Source organism: Loxodonta africana, chromosome 7, assembly GCF_030014295.1.
Source record: "Loxodonta africana isolate mLoxAfr1 chromosome 7, mLoxAfr1.hap2, whole genome shotgun sequence".
In the NCBI taxonomy this organism is placed as follows: domain Eukaryota; kingdom Metazoa; phylum Chordata; class Mammalia; order Proboscidea; family Elephantidae; genus Loxodonta; species Loxodonta africana.
This window is the reverse complement of record NC_087348.1, coordinates 131170930-131185251: the sequence shown is the minus strand read 5'-3', so window position 1 is coordinate 131185251 and position 14322 is coordinate 131170930. Positions and strand designations below refer to the sequence as shown.

Genomic DNA, 14322 nt, shown 5'->3' with positions numbered 1-14322 from the left:
ACACGTGGGGTTACCATGAGTCAGAATTGACTTGGATGGCAGCTGGTTTAGTGTCGGGTGTATGTTAGTATTTTAACTCTGTTAGTTATTGAAAAGACAAAAAGGTAAGGAAAACATTTCTAGATTAAAAAACTCCACAGCCATGAAGCAAAGATCAATTTTGAGATTTGTGGCAAAAGGCAAAAATTAAAACAAACCTCTTACTAGGAACAGGTGCTCTTAGTTACCTTTGGAGGAGAAAAAAGAATAAGTTTCATGTGATGGATTGAGAGGATAAGAATATTAACCTCCTTACAAAACTGATGGGGCATGAAAAGGTGAGGAACCAGTTATATGAAAGTATGGCATACTCCCCAGGAGTTAGGAAATTTTATGCGTCCTATGCTATATATAATGTGATTTTAGAATTCATACCACATTTGAAACTTAGTACAAGTTTTTATAAGAGACTGTCCTTCACAAAGATTTTTAATTGAGATTTTAGAATTCATACCACATTTGAAACTTAGTACAAGTTTGTATAAGAGACTGTCCTTCACAAAGATTTTTAATTGAGAATACTTTATGTTTAGGATTTTGTTTTTTATGCACCTCGTCTAAGAATCAATAAGCGGATTTTGGCGTTATGTATGGGAAACCATGAACTCTACATGCGAAGGAGGAAGCCTGACACCATTGAAGTACAGCAGATGAAGGCCCAGGCCAGGGAGGAGAAACATCAGAAACAGCTGGAAAGGTACGGAATTTACAGTCTTCTATTCTTGAGGGATAGGAGTAGGGCATCTAAAATTTAAGACTACTCAGTTTCTTTAAATTATCCTAAATTTATGTTTCTACATTATTTTCATTGTATTGAAGTTGAAGGAAGGTATTGTCACTATCCCCTCTTAAAATGAGGATGTATAATTTTCAGGTTAGAAATCTTGACATATTTGTGAGAAATAGCTTTTCATAACTTCACAGATGTGTTTTTCTGTTATCATGCTTGTTCTCCACTGACAGACATGGTTCAAGGTGTATTAGTCGGCTGTTTTTCCCACTGACAGACTTGGTTCGAGGTGTATTAGTCGGCTGTTTTTCCCACTGACAGACATGGTTCAAGGTGTATTAGTCGGCTGTTTTTCCCACTGACAGACATGGTTCGAGGTGTATTAGTCGGCTGTTTTTCCCACTGACACTCATGGTTCGAGGTATATTAGTCGGCTGTTTTTCCCACTGGCAGACATGGTTCGAGGTGTATTAGTTGGCTGTTTTTCCCACTGACACTCATGGTTCGAGGTGTATTAGTCGGCTGTTTTTCCCACTGACAGACTTGGTTCGAGGTGTATTAGTCGGCTGTTTTTCCCACTGACAGACATGGTTCAAGGTGTATTAGTCGGCTGTTTTTCCCACTGACAGACATGGTTCGAGGTGTATTAGTCGGCTGTTTTTCCCACTGACACTCATGGTTCGAGGTGTATTAGTCGGCTGTTTTTCCCACTGACAGACATGGTTCGAGGTGTATTAGTCGGCTGTTTTTCCCACTGACAGACATGGTTCAAGGTGTATTAGTCGGCTGTTTTTCCCACTGACAGACATGGTTCGAGGTGTATTAGTCGGCTGTTTTTCCCACTGACACTCATGGTTCGAGGTGTATTAGTCGGCTGTTTTTCCCACTGGCAGACATGGTTCGAGGTGTATTAGTTGGCTGTTTTTCCCACTGACAGACATGGTTCGAGGTGTATTAGTCGGCTGTTTTTCTATTTGTTTTGCCGGGACAGGTTTTTTTAATTTTTCAGGATAAGGATGTGCTGAATATTTTCCTGTGAATCAATGCCAGTGATACTGTAGAACTCACCTGATAAGAGTAGGAGAACTTACCAAAACTGATCTTTTTCACTGTGGTTCCTTTAGACTTTCAAAAAATATACTGAATTGAGAGTTTTTGAAATGGAAAGACATTTAATAAGGCCCCATCAACCCTGGAACCAGATTACTGGGTCCAGAAATACAGCACTTGAATCAGATTTTAGATTAATTTAGACCTCATGTCTTATTTGAAAAAAATTTAGAGCTCAAACTGAAGTTAAACTTATCAAGGAAATCTCTGTAGAACAGTATAATAATCTAAGAAATAGAGTAAATCCTGAAGAACCAAAACTAAAGAACTTTAAATACATAAAAAATGTTACTGACAATAATATGATTTGTATTTAGTAATTAAATAGGCTCTCTGCTAGATGATATTTTGCTACTTACACTTGTAGTGTTTGTGTTTAATGATACATAATTTTCTTAAACGTTTTGTGTAATTGAGGTATATCACTGCCTTCAAATTGTCTGTGAATCAGAACATTTTTTTCTTAGGCATAGGAGCTTTGTAATAATTCCTGATCGCACCATTAAAGATGTTAAGTTGGATTATTACTTTGGCTGGGCTCTGCCCTTTCTTAACTGCTCTCATGTGACTTAGGATCACACTGGCTTTAGTCTTACATGCTTTTTAAAAACAGTTCTTTATTGGACTTTATATTTATATATTCTTTTTAAAAAAATAGTACTGTGTTGTAGGTGAAAGTTTACCCAGAAAATTTGATCCCCCTTTAACAATTTTTATACAGATTGTTCCATGCCATTGGTTACAGTTTTTACAGTTGCGAGCATTCTCATTATTTACATTCTGTTTGTTCTATTTCCATTGATCTAGGTTCCTTTCCCTTCCTTGCCTTCTCATCTTTACTTTTTTTTTGGGGGGTTGGGGGGTAAATGCTGACCGTTTGGTCTCATGTAGTTAATTGTTTAAGGGAGTCCATCACTCACAGGTGATATTGTTTATTTTATAAGCCAGTTTATTATTTGGCTGATAAGTGACCTGCAGACATAGCTTCAATTCTAAGTTCAAAGTGTACTTCAGGGTGATTGTTTCCAGGGTTCCTTTAGTAGGTCTGTCTAGTAGGTCTGACCTTTCTTAGGAATTTGAGTTTTGTTGTACATTTCTCTCACATTCTGTCTGGGACCTTCTGTTGTGTCACTGATCAGAATGTTTGGTAGTGGTAGCCTGTCACCACCTCGTTTGTCTGGTCAGCTTAGAAGAGGCTGTGATTTGTGTGAGCCGTTAGTCCGGTGGACTAGTTTCTTCTCTGAGCCTTTGATTTCCTTCATTCTCTTTTGCTCCTTGCGAGTAGAGACCAATAGTTGTATCTTAGATGGCTGCTTGCAAGCTTTTAAGACCCCAGACACCACTCACCTGTCATGGATTGAATTGTGTCCAAAAAAATATCTGCCAGCTTGGCTAGGTCATGATTCCCAGTATCATATGATTGTCTACCATTTTGTCACCTGATGTGATTTTCCTATATGTTGTAAATCCTATCACTATAATGTAATGAGATGGATTACCTAGATTAGAAAAAAAAGTGGCAGTTATATTGACGAGATCTACAAGATTAGATAGTCTCTTCAGCCAATCTCTTTTGAGATACAAAAGAAGAGAAGCAAGCGGAGAGACATGGGGACCTCATACCACCAAGAAAGCAGTGCCAGAGAACAGAGCATGTCCTTTGATCTGAGGTTCCTGTGCTGAGATGCTCCCAGACCAAGCAAGGGAAGACTGATGACAAGGACTTTCCTCCAGAGGTAACAGAGAAAGTCTTCTGGAACCAGTGCCCTGAATTCGGATTTCTAGCCTACTGGACCGTGAGAAAATAAACCTCCCTTTATTAAAGCCATCCACTTGTGGTATTTCTGTTATAGGAGCGCTAGATAACCAAGACATCACGAAAACTAGCATGTGGAACATTATCTTTGTGAACTTTGTTACACCAATTGACCGAGTTGTCCCTCAAGACTACAGCCCCAAGCCTTTGGCCCAATAAACCAGTCCTGCAGATTGTTTGGGTATGTCTAGGAATCCTCTGTGACTGTGCCCCGTATGTGGTTTGTTACTTGTGTGGGAATATATGCAGCATGAACTTCATGTATTCTTAATCATCGTAGCCTCTTAGCCTTTTCATCTACTTTCTCAGAGGCAAAACTTTTTATAGTCTCTCTTTTTGTCATCTTTTCCTCCCTTTGAAAGATCCCACTGTCTCTTTAAAACCTTCCATCATGAGTTAAATGGGATTATTTTGTGTACAGTTCCTATATCATATTCTTCACTCCAGCACATAAAGAAGATTGCTGCATGGTTTCTAGTACATGTAGTATGGGGTTAATAGGCACCATTCGTATTTACTCTGAGTTACTCTTAAGTCCTTGACAGAAGTGGAAGACTTTAAATTTCTCTCTTGGCACAGCAACAATCTGTTGGTTCTTCTCTTGGATAAATTTTACAGCCTTTCATTAGCAAGCATTTATTAACTGTAGGAATTCAATAACTGTTTAATTCATTTGAATGCCTAGAGGGTGTTTTATATTCTAGCCACAGAGGGATTGGCAGTCTTTCAGAAATGGCATGCCAAGTCTTCATTTCTTCCCTGCTTTGCAGATCAGGGAGAGAAAAATGGCAACTGTTCTGGTCAAGCCTGTTGTCAGAGTAGCCAGCAGACATACAGGGGGGCATGCAGAGGCATGCTGCGGGTGCTGCTGGAATCTCTTAGGCAGCAGCAGTAGTTGGAAAAGGGCAACAAGGAGGCCTCATTCCTACGATACCTTGGTCTATGTGGCCACCATATTCTCTCCCCATAGCTCTCATATCTGGTCTTTTGGCAGTGAGTATGATCTTAATGTATCATTGGTTGTTTTTCCCTGTTGTCTTTGTTCTTAAGTTGTTGTCTTTGTTCTTAAGTTGTTTGCATCCAGCATAAATAATGACTTACTCTCTAATGCATGAACATTTTCATATGGCTGAAATTGTTACCAGATTTAGAAGCTGAGAGCCTCAAGTTTACAATTTGGAGTCTGATAGTCACATATCAGTTATAGGTGTTATAGAGTTTCTGTATCGTGGCTGTCTACCCGTATCACTCAGGACGCTCTGTCCCTCTAGGACGCAGCTGGATGTCATACGAAGAACACACACTTTGGAACTAGATAAATCTGGGTTTGAATCCTCTTCTGACAAATAATACTATTGGACAAAGAACTTCTAAATCTTAGTTCCCTTGCCTGTGATGTGAAAATAATAGTTCTACGTTAGTGTTGTTGTGAGAAATAGTAACATTTAGCAAAGTTACTAGTGCTCAATAAACACTATATTATAAAAACTTGATATTAATATGTCTGAATATCAATTATACTTTTTAATTTTAACTCAAGAAAAATGCAGTTGGACTCATTTGCAGTTTTTTAAAAAAGTTTGATATTCTAAAATAGTTTATTTTTTGCATGTTAGTACAGAAAATTTGTAGTTTATTGATACAATATTTATGTCTTTGAAATGGAACAGCTGGGCAAAATGACTGTTTGCAAACCCATACTCTAAATACAAGTATTCACATCAGTGGTTTAGCATAATCACAAGAGGCTTTATGGTGAAAGTGGCAGTTGAGAAACTACATGGTTTTGTGCCTAAAATCCAGAATTGACGCCAGGTGGCAGCGAGGTCTTTCTGGGAACATTTAGGCATATTCAGATGAGTTTCAGAGATGAAGTCACAATTGATTATTTTTTAGTAAAAGAAAAAATTATTCACGTTAATGACTTAAATAGTGATTAAACTTACGGATAGTTATGTAATTAACTAAGACAGTATTACTTGATGATTAACAGTTTCTTTCTTACTTATCTTTGTATTTTTCTTCCCCAACATAGAGTTTGATCTGTAGTAGGCTCTTGATGGATGTTTAATGAATGGATTTGGCTGTATTTAAAAGAAATAATCCCATCAGGGCCATGGCAGATGCAACTGAATGATAAAGGCCCTCTTTCCCACTGAACTCCGATGATAATCTTCTTAAAACAGTGTTAGACACCTGTTATTCTAATAGAATTTTCAAAGGAGATAAAACTGGTTTGTCAACTTTTATCTAGGCATAAATGAGACATTAAACTTGTATAACTCATTTTTAAAAAATAAATATTGTGGTAGTATATGTATATGTAAAATTTTGCCATTTTAAGTGTACAGTTCAGTGATATTTGCATTCACCATGTCGTGCAACCATCACCACTATTACCCCAAACAGACATTTCAACCAAACCAAACCCACTGCTGTCGAGTCACTTCCGACTCATGGCAACCCTACAGTACAAAGCAGAACGGCCCCATAGGGTTTCCAAGGGCTGTAAGTCTTTATGGAAGCAGAATGCCATATGTTTCTCCCGCGGAGCAGCTGGTGGGTTGAAACTGCCGACCTTTGGTGAGCAGCCTAGCACTTAACCACTGCACCACCAGGGCTCCAACAGAAACTCAGTACTCCTTAAATAATAAATCCCCATTCTCCCTTCCTCAGCCTCTGGTAACCACTAATAAACTTCCGTATTTATGCATTTGTCATTTTTTTTATTCTTTGGGATCTCTTGTATCTGACTTTTTTTTATCTGACTTAAACTCAGCAGAATGTTTTCAGGGTTCATCCGTGTTGTTGCATATTTATCAGAACTTAGGTTCTTTTTATAAATTTTTTTTGAGAATAATTTATTGATTGAAAATTGTTGCCCTTCCAGGTTGTTTTTACTTTTAAGGCACTTCCCTCTGTGTGCTCCATCAAGCCATTGTTTTTTTTTTCCCAGCAGAGGGCTCCTACTAAAGAAGGGATTTTCTTGGTATGGCAACTGCAATTAGCTCTTTTTTGTGCATATAATTTGTGACCTCTTAATAAGAAACACACTATAACCCAGCACTTGTGTGTATATGCATATGAATATGTATTAAGCATACCAAAAAACCAAACCTGTTGCCATCGAGTTGATTCTGGCTCATAGTGACCGTATAGAACAGAACAGAACTGCTCCAAAGAGTTTCCAAGGCTGTAATCTTTACAGAGGCTGACTGCCACATTTTTCTTCCAGAGAGCCTTTGGGTGAGTTCTAATTGCCAACCTTTCAGTTAGCAGCCAGGTGCTTAACCACTGCGCCACCAGAGCTCCTATATAAAACATACCCAAAACCAAAAACCAAACCCAGTGCTGTCAAGTCAATTCCGACTCATAGCAACCCTATGGGACAGAGTAGAACTGCCCCACAGAGTTTCCAAGGAGTGCCTGGCGGATTTGAACTGCAGACCCTTTGGTTAGCAGCCGTAGCACTTAACCACTGCACCACCAGGGTTTCTGATATAAAACATAGGCCTGTATTTTTAACCAAATGATATTTTGAACACAACTGAATATAATGAAAAACAAAAAAAACTGTTGCCATTGAGTCGATTCTGACTCATATGACAACCCCGTGGGGTTTTCTTGGCTGTAATCTTTATGGAAGAAGTTCACCAGGCCTTTCTTCCACAGAGCTGCTGAGCTCAAACTGCCGATCTTTAGGTTAGCAGCCCATCACAAACCCGTATTATACTGTTTCTTCTTAGTTGATTCACGGTACTCAGATTTTACGTGAATAATATTTCTCTTTATTAATTTGTAACAGAGCAATTGTGATTCTTTTTAAGGGCACAATTAGAGAATGAAAAGAAGAAAAGAGAAATAGCAGAAAAGGAAAAGGAAAGAATAGAACGTGAAAAGGAAGAACTAATGGAACGTCTAAGGCAAATTGAAGAACAGACAATGAAAGCCCAGAAAGGTAAATATCTCTTTTTGACAGTGGATTCAAAATTGTTGCTCTGTCATATTGTATGTTTCCTTATTACTGTTAACTCTTATTTGTCTTACATAGAATAATTGCCTTTAATTTTGCCAGATTTATATTTAACAGAATCACATTAAAAACATGTCTGACTAAGGCAGATTCAGCTATGCAGTACCTGTGTGTTCTTTTTCTTTTCTTTATTTAAACATGCAAATATTTTGCATTTGTACTTTCGTATAATGTGACTGTATATATTTATTTATACTTTATTGTTCAGGGTTTCAGAAACAGAAATACATATTCAGTGCTTCATAGCATTTAAACAAAAGCATTTTTGCAATAAATGGACATTCAAGTACTTCAAGGAACTTTAATTGTGACTACATAAGGAGCCCTGGTGGTGCAGTGGTTAAGAGCTCTGCTACTAACCAGAAGATCAGCGGTTTGGATCCACCAGCCGCTCCTTGGAAACCCTGTGGGGCAGTTCTACGCTGTCCTGTAGGGTCATTATAAGTCAGAATTGACTTGATGGCAGCGGGTTTTTCAGATGATTACATAAACTTTAAAAAAATGGGCTTTGGAACCCAACCCTTGAAAAAGATTTGATTTCACTATATTGGAAGATAGTACAGCACATAGTGTTTTGTGTATTGTTTGTTCTTCTTTTAACATGTTTGGAAGAACTTACCTCCTAGGCAGTTTGTAATGAAGATGCTACAATGTAAATACAAGATACATTGGATTTATAAAGGGTGGTTTATATTTGGTAACTTTAGTGTTTACTATTCACAAACAACAAATAATGGGGAGATGGGGAGAACAAAAGTCAAAATGTGTTAAGCAAAGAAAGTAAGATGTTTTGCTTCTTCCTACACAGTAGGATCTCAAGGGCTAACGTGAAATCTCACTACTGACAAAACTAGATTTAATACGAAATAATAGAATCAGCCATTCGGTTCTATCAGCAATAGCCGGTAGTTTTATTTAAAGCTTATTTTTTATTCCTTATACCAGGCTGCCTTGCTAGGGAGATGTTCTTGAGCAGTGGATAGAATAATTTTCCATGTGAGTAGCTAGAGAGAGAAGTCACAAGGATTGCTGTTAATTCACAAACTTGTTTACCATTTCAGTTCCAAGAGGACTGGAAATAATATTTCTAAGAGAAGATCCTGAATTTTATTCTGACTTCATTAGAAGCCTCGCTTCTCTGAACTAGAAAAGACCTAGAAACTATTTAGTTCAAAGACCTAAGGTAGCTAAGAGACTGGCTTGAAGTCCAGAACTCAGGGGCAGACTTGTTTCCTGAAATCCAGCTTGATGCTATTTCTACCACTTTAGGTTTCTTTTTTTAAACAATCTTGTCCATATAAACATTTATAAAGTGCTTTTTTTGTTCAGTATTCTAGTAATACAGACATACAGGATACATGGAGTATATATGAAGTCTATGTCGTCCACAGAAATGATATATAAATAAATATATAAATAACATGGGGTAGTGTATTCTGTCAGAGAGTAGTGTAAGCAGTACTTCAAAGGAGAGAATGCTGTAATAAAAAATCTCTTATTTGTAGAGTATGTTAAAAAAAGTTTAGGAGAATTTATAATAGTGCTCTGATTTTAAAGAAAAGATTGAATGATAGTGCTTTTTCATTTACATAACACCTTTTCTGAGAGAATAACTTCTTACTAAGCCTTTCGATCTCATTTATTTAGGATGTATAATAAAAATACTAATGGTTTACATACAGAAAAGTCCTCAAGCAAAGAAGCATTAAAGAGTATAAGGAAGATAGAACATAAGAAAGAACACAGAACATGTTTATCAAGACACAGTTTCAAATCAGTGACCTTAAAGCAGAGGACATCCAACTTGTTTTTCATTTTGAATTTCAAATAAAGCTTTCTTAGACTGCCCTAACTTCTGTATAATTGTCTTAATTTATGCTGAATTCTTACCTAGCTGCAGTAACTGTGGCCATGTATAAGTCGTGATATTTAGTGGGTAGATTAACCTGTAATTTTTTTGTTTGTAGAAGGAACTTTTTTGTACTTCGTTATTGCCATTTTGTTTAATTTTATGGTTGAAATCATTATTTCAAATAAATCACAATTCATTAAATGGAATCAATCTGCCATTTTACGTTTCCATAATACATCATTGTTAAATTATTTAATTTCATTTATCTTTTTTTCCTTTAACCAGATTTAAGATATATTGGTGACTATATTTGAGATATAATATGGTCGGGCCTACGTTCAATGGCTGTTCCAACAAATATTGAAGTAAATTCCCACCATCAAGAAGACATAGAAAAGAGTCGAGATACAATGATTTCATTCATTCTGTATGTGTATTAAGCATGTAGTATGTGTTAGGCACTGTCCTAGGTAGTGGCGTTACAGTATTAAATAAAGGCCCCTGCTCTCATGGAGCTTATGTTTTATTAAGGTAAGACAGAGGAATAACAAAATCATTTTTTTTTTTTTTTGTGGCAAGTACTATGAAGGAAGTAAGCATAATGTGAAGGGTAGTAGTTGTGGGTGTGTGGGGGGATCTAATTTAGGTATACATTGTTACACAATTAGGAGCCAAGCCTTAATTCTGTCATTAATTTAGAATATGATCATAAGCCAGTAATTTTTTACTTGTCAAATTTCCTCAGATTATGAATTTCTACATGGAAGTAATAATCCCTACCTTAGCTTTGTGATATTTTTTAAAATTGTTGTGTTTAAAAAAATAAACATTTTTTCATTGAATAAGTAGCACATATACAATAGTGTGCACACATCTTAAGTGTAAGGCTCGAAGAATTTTACAAAGTGAATTTATTCCTGTAAGTACCTCCTATAAGGTCTAGAACATTACCAGTACTCAGGGAAACCTCCTTTGTGTCCCTTTGTGGTTATTATTCTGCCCCTGAGGTAGGCAGCATTCTGGCTTATATCATCATAGAGTTTAGTCTTTTTTTTAAACAGCTTTATTGAGAGATAATTCAGATACCATAATAATTCACTCATTTGAAGTGTGTAATTTAATGTTTTTGGTATATCCAGAGTTGTGCAACTAACACAATCAGTTTTAGAACACTTTGATCACCTCAAAAAAGAAACCATGTACCCTTTAACAGTTGCTCCCATCTTTCCCCAACCTTCTCCCCCAGCTCCAGCCCTAGGCAACCCCCTAATCCACTTTCAGTCTCTGTATGTTTGCCTATAATATGTCATCTTGACAGACTTCTTACACACAGCATAATGTTTTCAAAGTTCATCCTTGTTGTAGCATGTATCAGGACTTGGTTCCTTTTTATTGTCGAATGGTATTCCATCTTATGGCTGTACTACATTTTATTTATCCATTCATCAACTGATGGGCGTTCGGGTTGTTTCCACTTTTTGGCTATTGTGAATAGTGCTGCAGCGAACATCTGTATATAGGTTTTTGTGTTGACGTATGTTTTGTGTGTACCTAAGAGTGGAATTATTGGTCATATGATAACTCTGTTTAACTTTTTGAGGAACTGCCCAACTGATTTCTAAAGTGGCCATACATTACATTTCTATCTGCAAGGCTATGATTTCTCTACATCCTTTCCAGCACTTGTTATTATTCGTCTTTTTGATTGTAGTCATCCCGATGTGTGGGAAGTGGTATCGCATTTTGATTTTGGTTTGTGTTTTCCTAATGGCTAATGATATTGAGTATCTTTTCATGTGCTTATGGCCATTGTCTGTCTTCTTTGGAAAAAATATCAGTTCAAGTTTTTGCCTGTTTTTCAATTAGAAGTCAACAATAAAAAGATAAATAACCTAAGAGTTCTTTATCTCTTCTGGGTATACAAGTCCTTTATTAGATACATGTTCTGCAAATATTTTCTCCCATTCTCTGGGTTGTTTTTTCACTTTGTTGATAGTACCCTTTGAAGGTTAAAAGTTAGTAATTTGAATGTGTTTTTTCTTTTTGGGTCACTTCTGCTTTTGGTGTCTTGCCTTAGAATAGCCATGCCTATTTTTGAACTACATATAAATGAAACATGTATTCTTGTGTGTGGCTTCTTTTTGTTCATACTTATGCATGTAGCTGGAATTTGTTTTTCCATTGTTGCGTAGCATTCTGTTGTGTGTGTGTTCTACAGTGTCTGCATTCTGCTGACGATGGACATTTGGGATATTTCCATGTTTTGGCTATTGTAAATAAGGCTGCCGTGAGCGTTCTTTTCCATAGGGTTTGTTATACTTAGGTCCTGATTTGGGGGCTGTGTATCCCCGAGCAGAGTTTTGCATCACAGGCCGTGCGTGTGTTCCGGTGGTTTAGGAGATGGTGCCCGCGGTCTTCTGACGTGATTGTGTCGGCTTTCACTGCCCAGCAGCCAGTCAAAGTGCAGTTTCTCCGCTACTTCTGCCACTTGTTACTGTTTTTTAACCTTTTTTTTGAGCCACTCTGGTGAGTTTGGTGAGTACAGTGCATTTTCTTGATTACTGATGATCTTGAGCACTTTAGCAAATGCTGTTGTGAAGTGCCTTTTCAAGTCTTCTGCCCATGGTACAAAATTGGATTATCTGTCTTTTTCTTACAGATTTGTAGGACTTAAACAACATGCATTTAAAAAAAAACTCTCCATGGCTTACCTTTTCACTCTCTTGATGTTGTCGTTTTGATGAAGAGAAGTTCTTAATTTTAAGTTCAATTTATCATTCTTTTCCGTACGGCTGTGAATATGTTCTCTTTTTCTACCTTCTAGAAGCTTTGTTTTCCCTTTTATTTAGGTGCGTAATCCATATGTAACAGATACTTGTAGAAGTCAAGATTTTTTTTTTTTTTTCCCCAATATGGATATCCAGTTGACTCAGCACCATTCATTGCGAAGACTATCCCTTCCCCATTGTACTACCTTTGTCACGAATCTGGAAGACTGGATATGTCTGGGTCTGCTTCTGGACCCTGCTCTGGTCCACTTATCTGTCTGTCTGTCCTGTTGCCAGTGTCACACTGTTCGATTAATAGTTGTATCTAGAAAGGTTTATAGTGGATGTCTGATGATGAATAGGTATACAACAAAATGTGTATAGTTAGTTTTCAAAGCTTCCACGTTACTTTGATTTTACATTTTCTTATGGCATTAGTCTATGAGTCGGAATCGACTCGACGGCACTGGGTACTGGGCATGGCATTAATTGTTAACTGTTACACATAGCATGCTTTTATAAATTATAACTGTGAAGCTGAGAAAAGGAATTACTTGAAAAAGTTACTCTAGGTAGCCATTTAATTTTTAACAGGGTAAACTGAACCTCTAGAAGAGTTTAACATCTGCCAAAGCTGGATTCCTTTGTCAGTAGCCTGGGTGTTCTGCATATTTCAAGTATGTACCCTCTCTCCCCCCTGGCGAACTGCTTCTGTAAAGATAAAAACAGCCCCCAAAAAACCCTGTCAAGGAGTTCTACTCTGTAACACATTGGGTCACCATGAGTTGGGGACCAACTTGACAGCACCTAACAACAACCCTTTCTCTTAGGGCTTGACTGGGTGATGCATCTCTTAGATCATTCCAGTTTCTCATGTTTTGTTGCGTTAACTATACGTTTCTTCGCCTTCCATCTTCTATAGCCTCCATTCTGATTATTTATAATTCCTTTCTGAATAGAGAACTCCCAGAGAGGACGTTCTGGAGATGGAAAGTCGAAGGCAGGAAGATCAGCTGTTGGAATGCTTCTTTATAATATTTGCAGTGTGTTTGCTTTTGCACATTGAGGATGTGGTAGCAGTTTCTGAATGTGGTGACAAGTTTCAGAACTCTGATTTATTTCTGAAGTTGGCATTTATATTCAGCTTTTCTATTGAGGATCTTCCCTCCTGCCTCCAAGTCTGGCTTTTTAGATTTTCTTAATCTTTCATTCTCAGCCACAGGGAGAGCTCCACATGCACTTCATATTTGCAGTTTTGGTGGTTACAGATATTTTATCTTTTGGGGAGGTATTTGTTTCCAATGCATGGTTCTACTGGCTCACTGTTCAGTGAAAATAAAATTAGTAGTGTCTGGGCCCCTGTCTAAGTTCTCTTAATTTTTAGTAGGTGTTTCTCTATGGAGGGATTGTGGACCTAATGTGAAAGGTAAAACAAAATTTTAGGAGGCTGCAAAGGAGAGTGTATTCATAACCATAAGGAAGTGACTGATGAATTGAACTTTTATAAATTATAATAAAGATTCTGGTCCTTGGCATCCTCTGCAGAGGGTCTTTGTGAAATGTTTGAAAATCACTGTTGTCACTTTTCTTTAGTCTTTCATTCTCACACTTTACTTTTTCATCTTTCCTAGATGAGCAGTGGAAACCCTGGTGGCATATTGGTTTAAGAGCTATGGCTGCTAACCAAAAGGTCGGCAGTTGGAATCCGCCAGGCGCTCCTTGGAAACCCTCTAGGGTAGTTCTACTCTGTTCGGTAGGGTTGCTATGAGTCGGAATTGACTCAATGGCAACAAGTTTTTTAACAGGTTTAGATGAGCAGTAGTTGTTTCATGTTACTGTTCATTTATAATTCCAGTGATAGATGACCCTGCTCTGATGATATCAGCATCATGGCTTCAGTAAGATATGAAGCTGCTTTTTTATGAATATTTATGTTACTTTTGCTCTGATTTTTTTCTCTCCTTTCCTTCTGGG

General features: G+C 37.3%; 1 protein-coding gene across 2 annotated transcripts in view; it reads left to right on the top strand.

The window, feature by feature from the left end:
- The window catches only part of RDX (radixin), an 87069-nt gene that overhangs the window by 60335 nt on the left and 12412 nt on the right, over nucleotides 1-14322 (top strand). For both annotated transcript variants that reach the window (XM_010595444.3, XM_003415621.3), the window contains 2 exons: nucleotides 573-736; nucleotides 7523-7653. In XM_010595444.3, the coding sequence (XP_010593746.1) occupies nucleotides 573-736; nucleotides 7523-7653 (295 nt within the window). The remainder of the gene's footprint in view (nucleotides 1-572; nucleotides 737-7522; nucleotides 7654-14322) is intronic.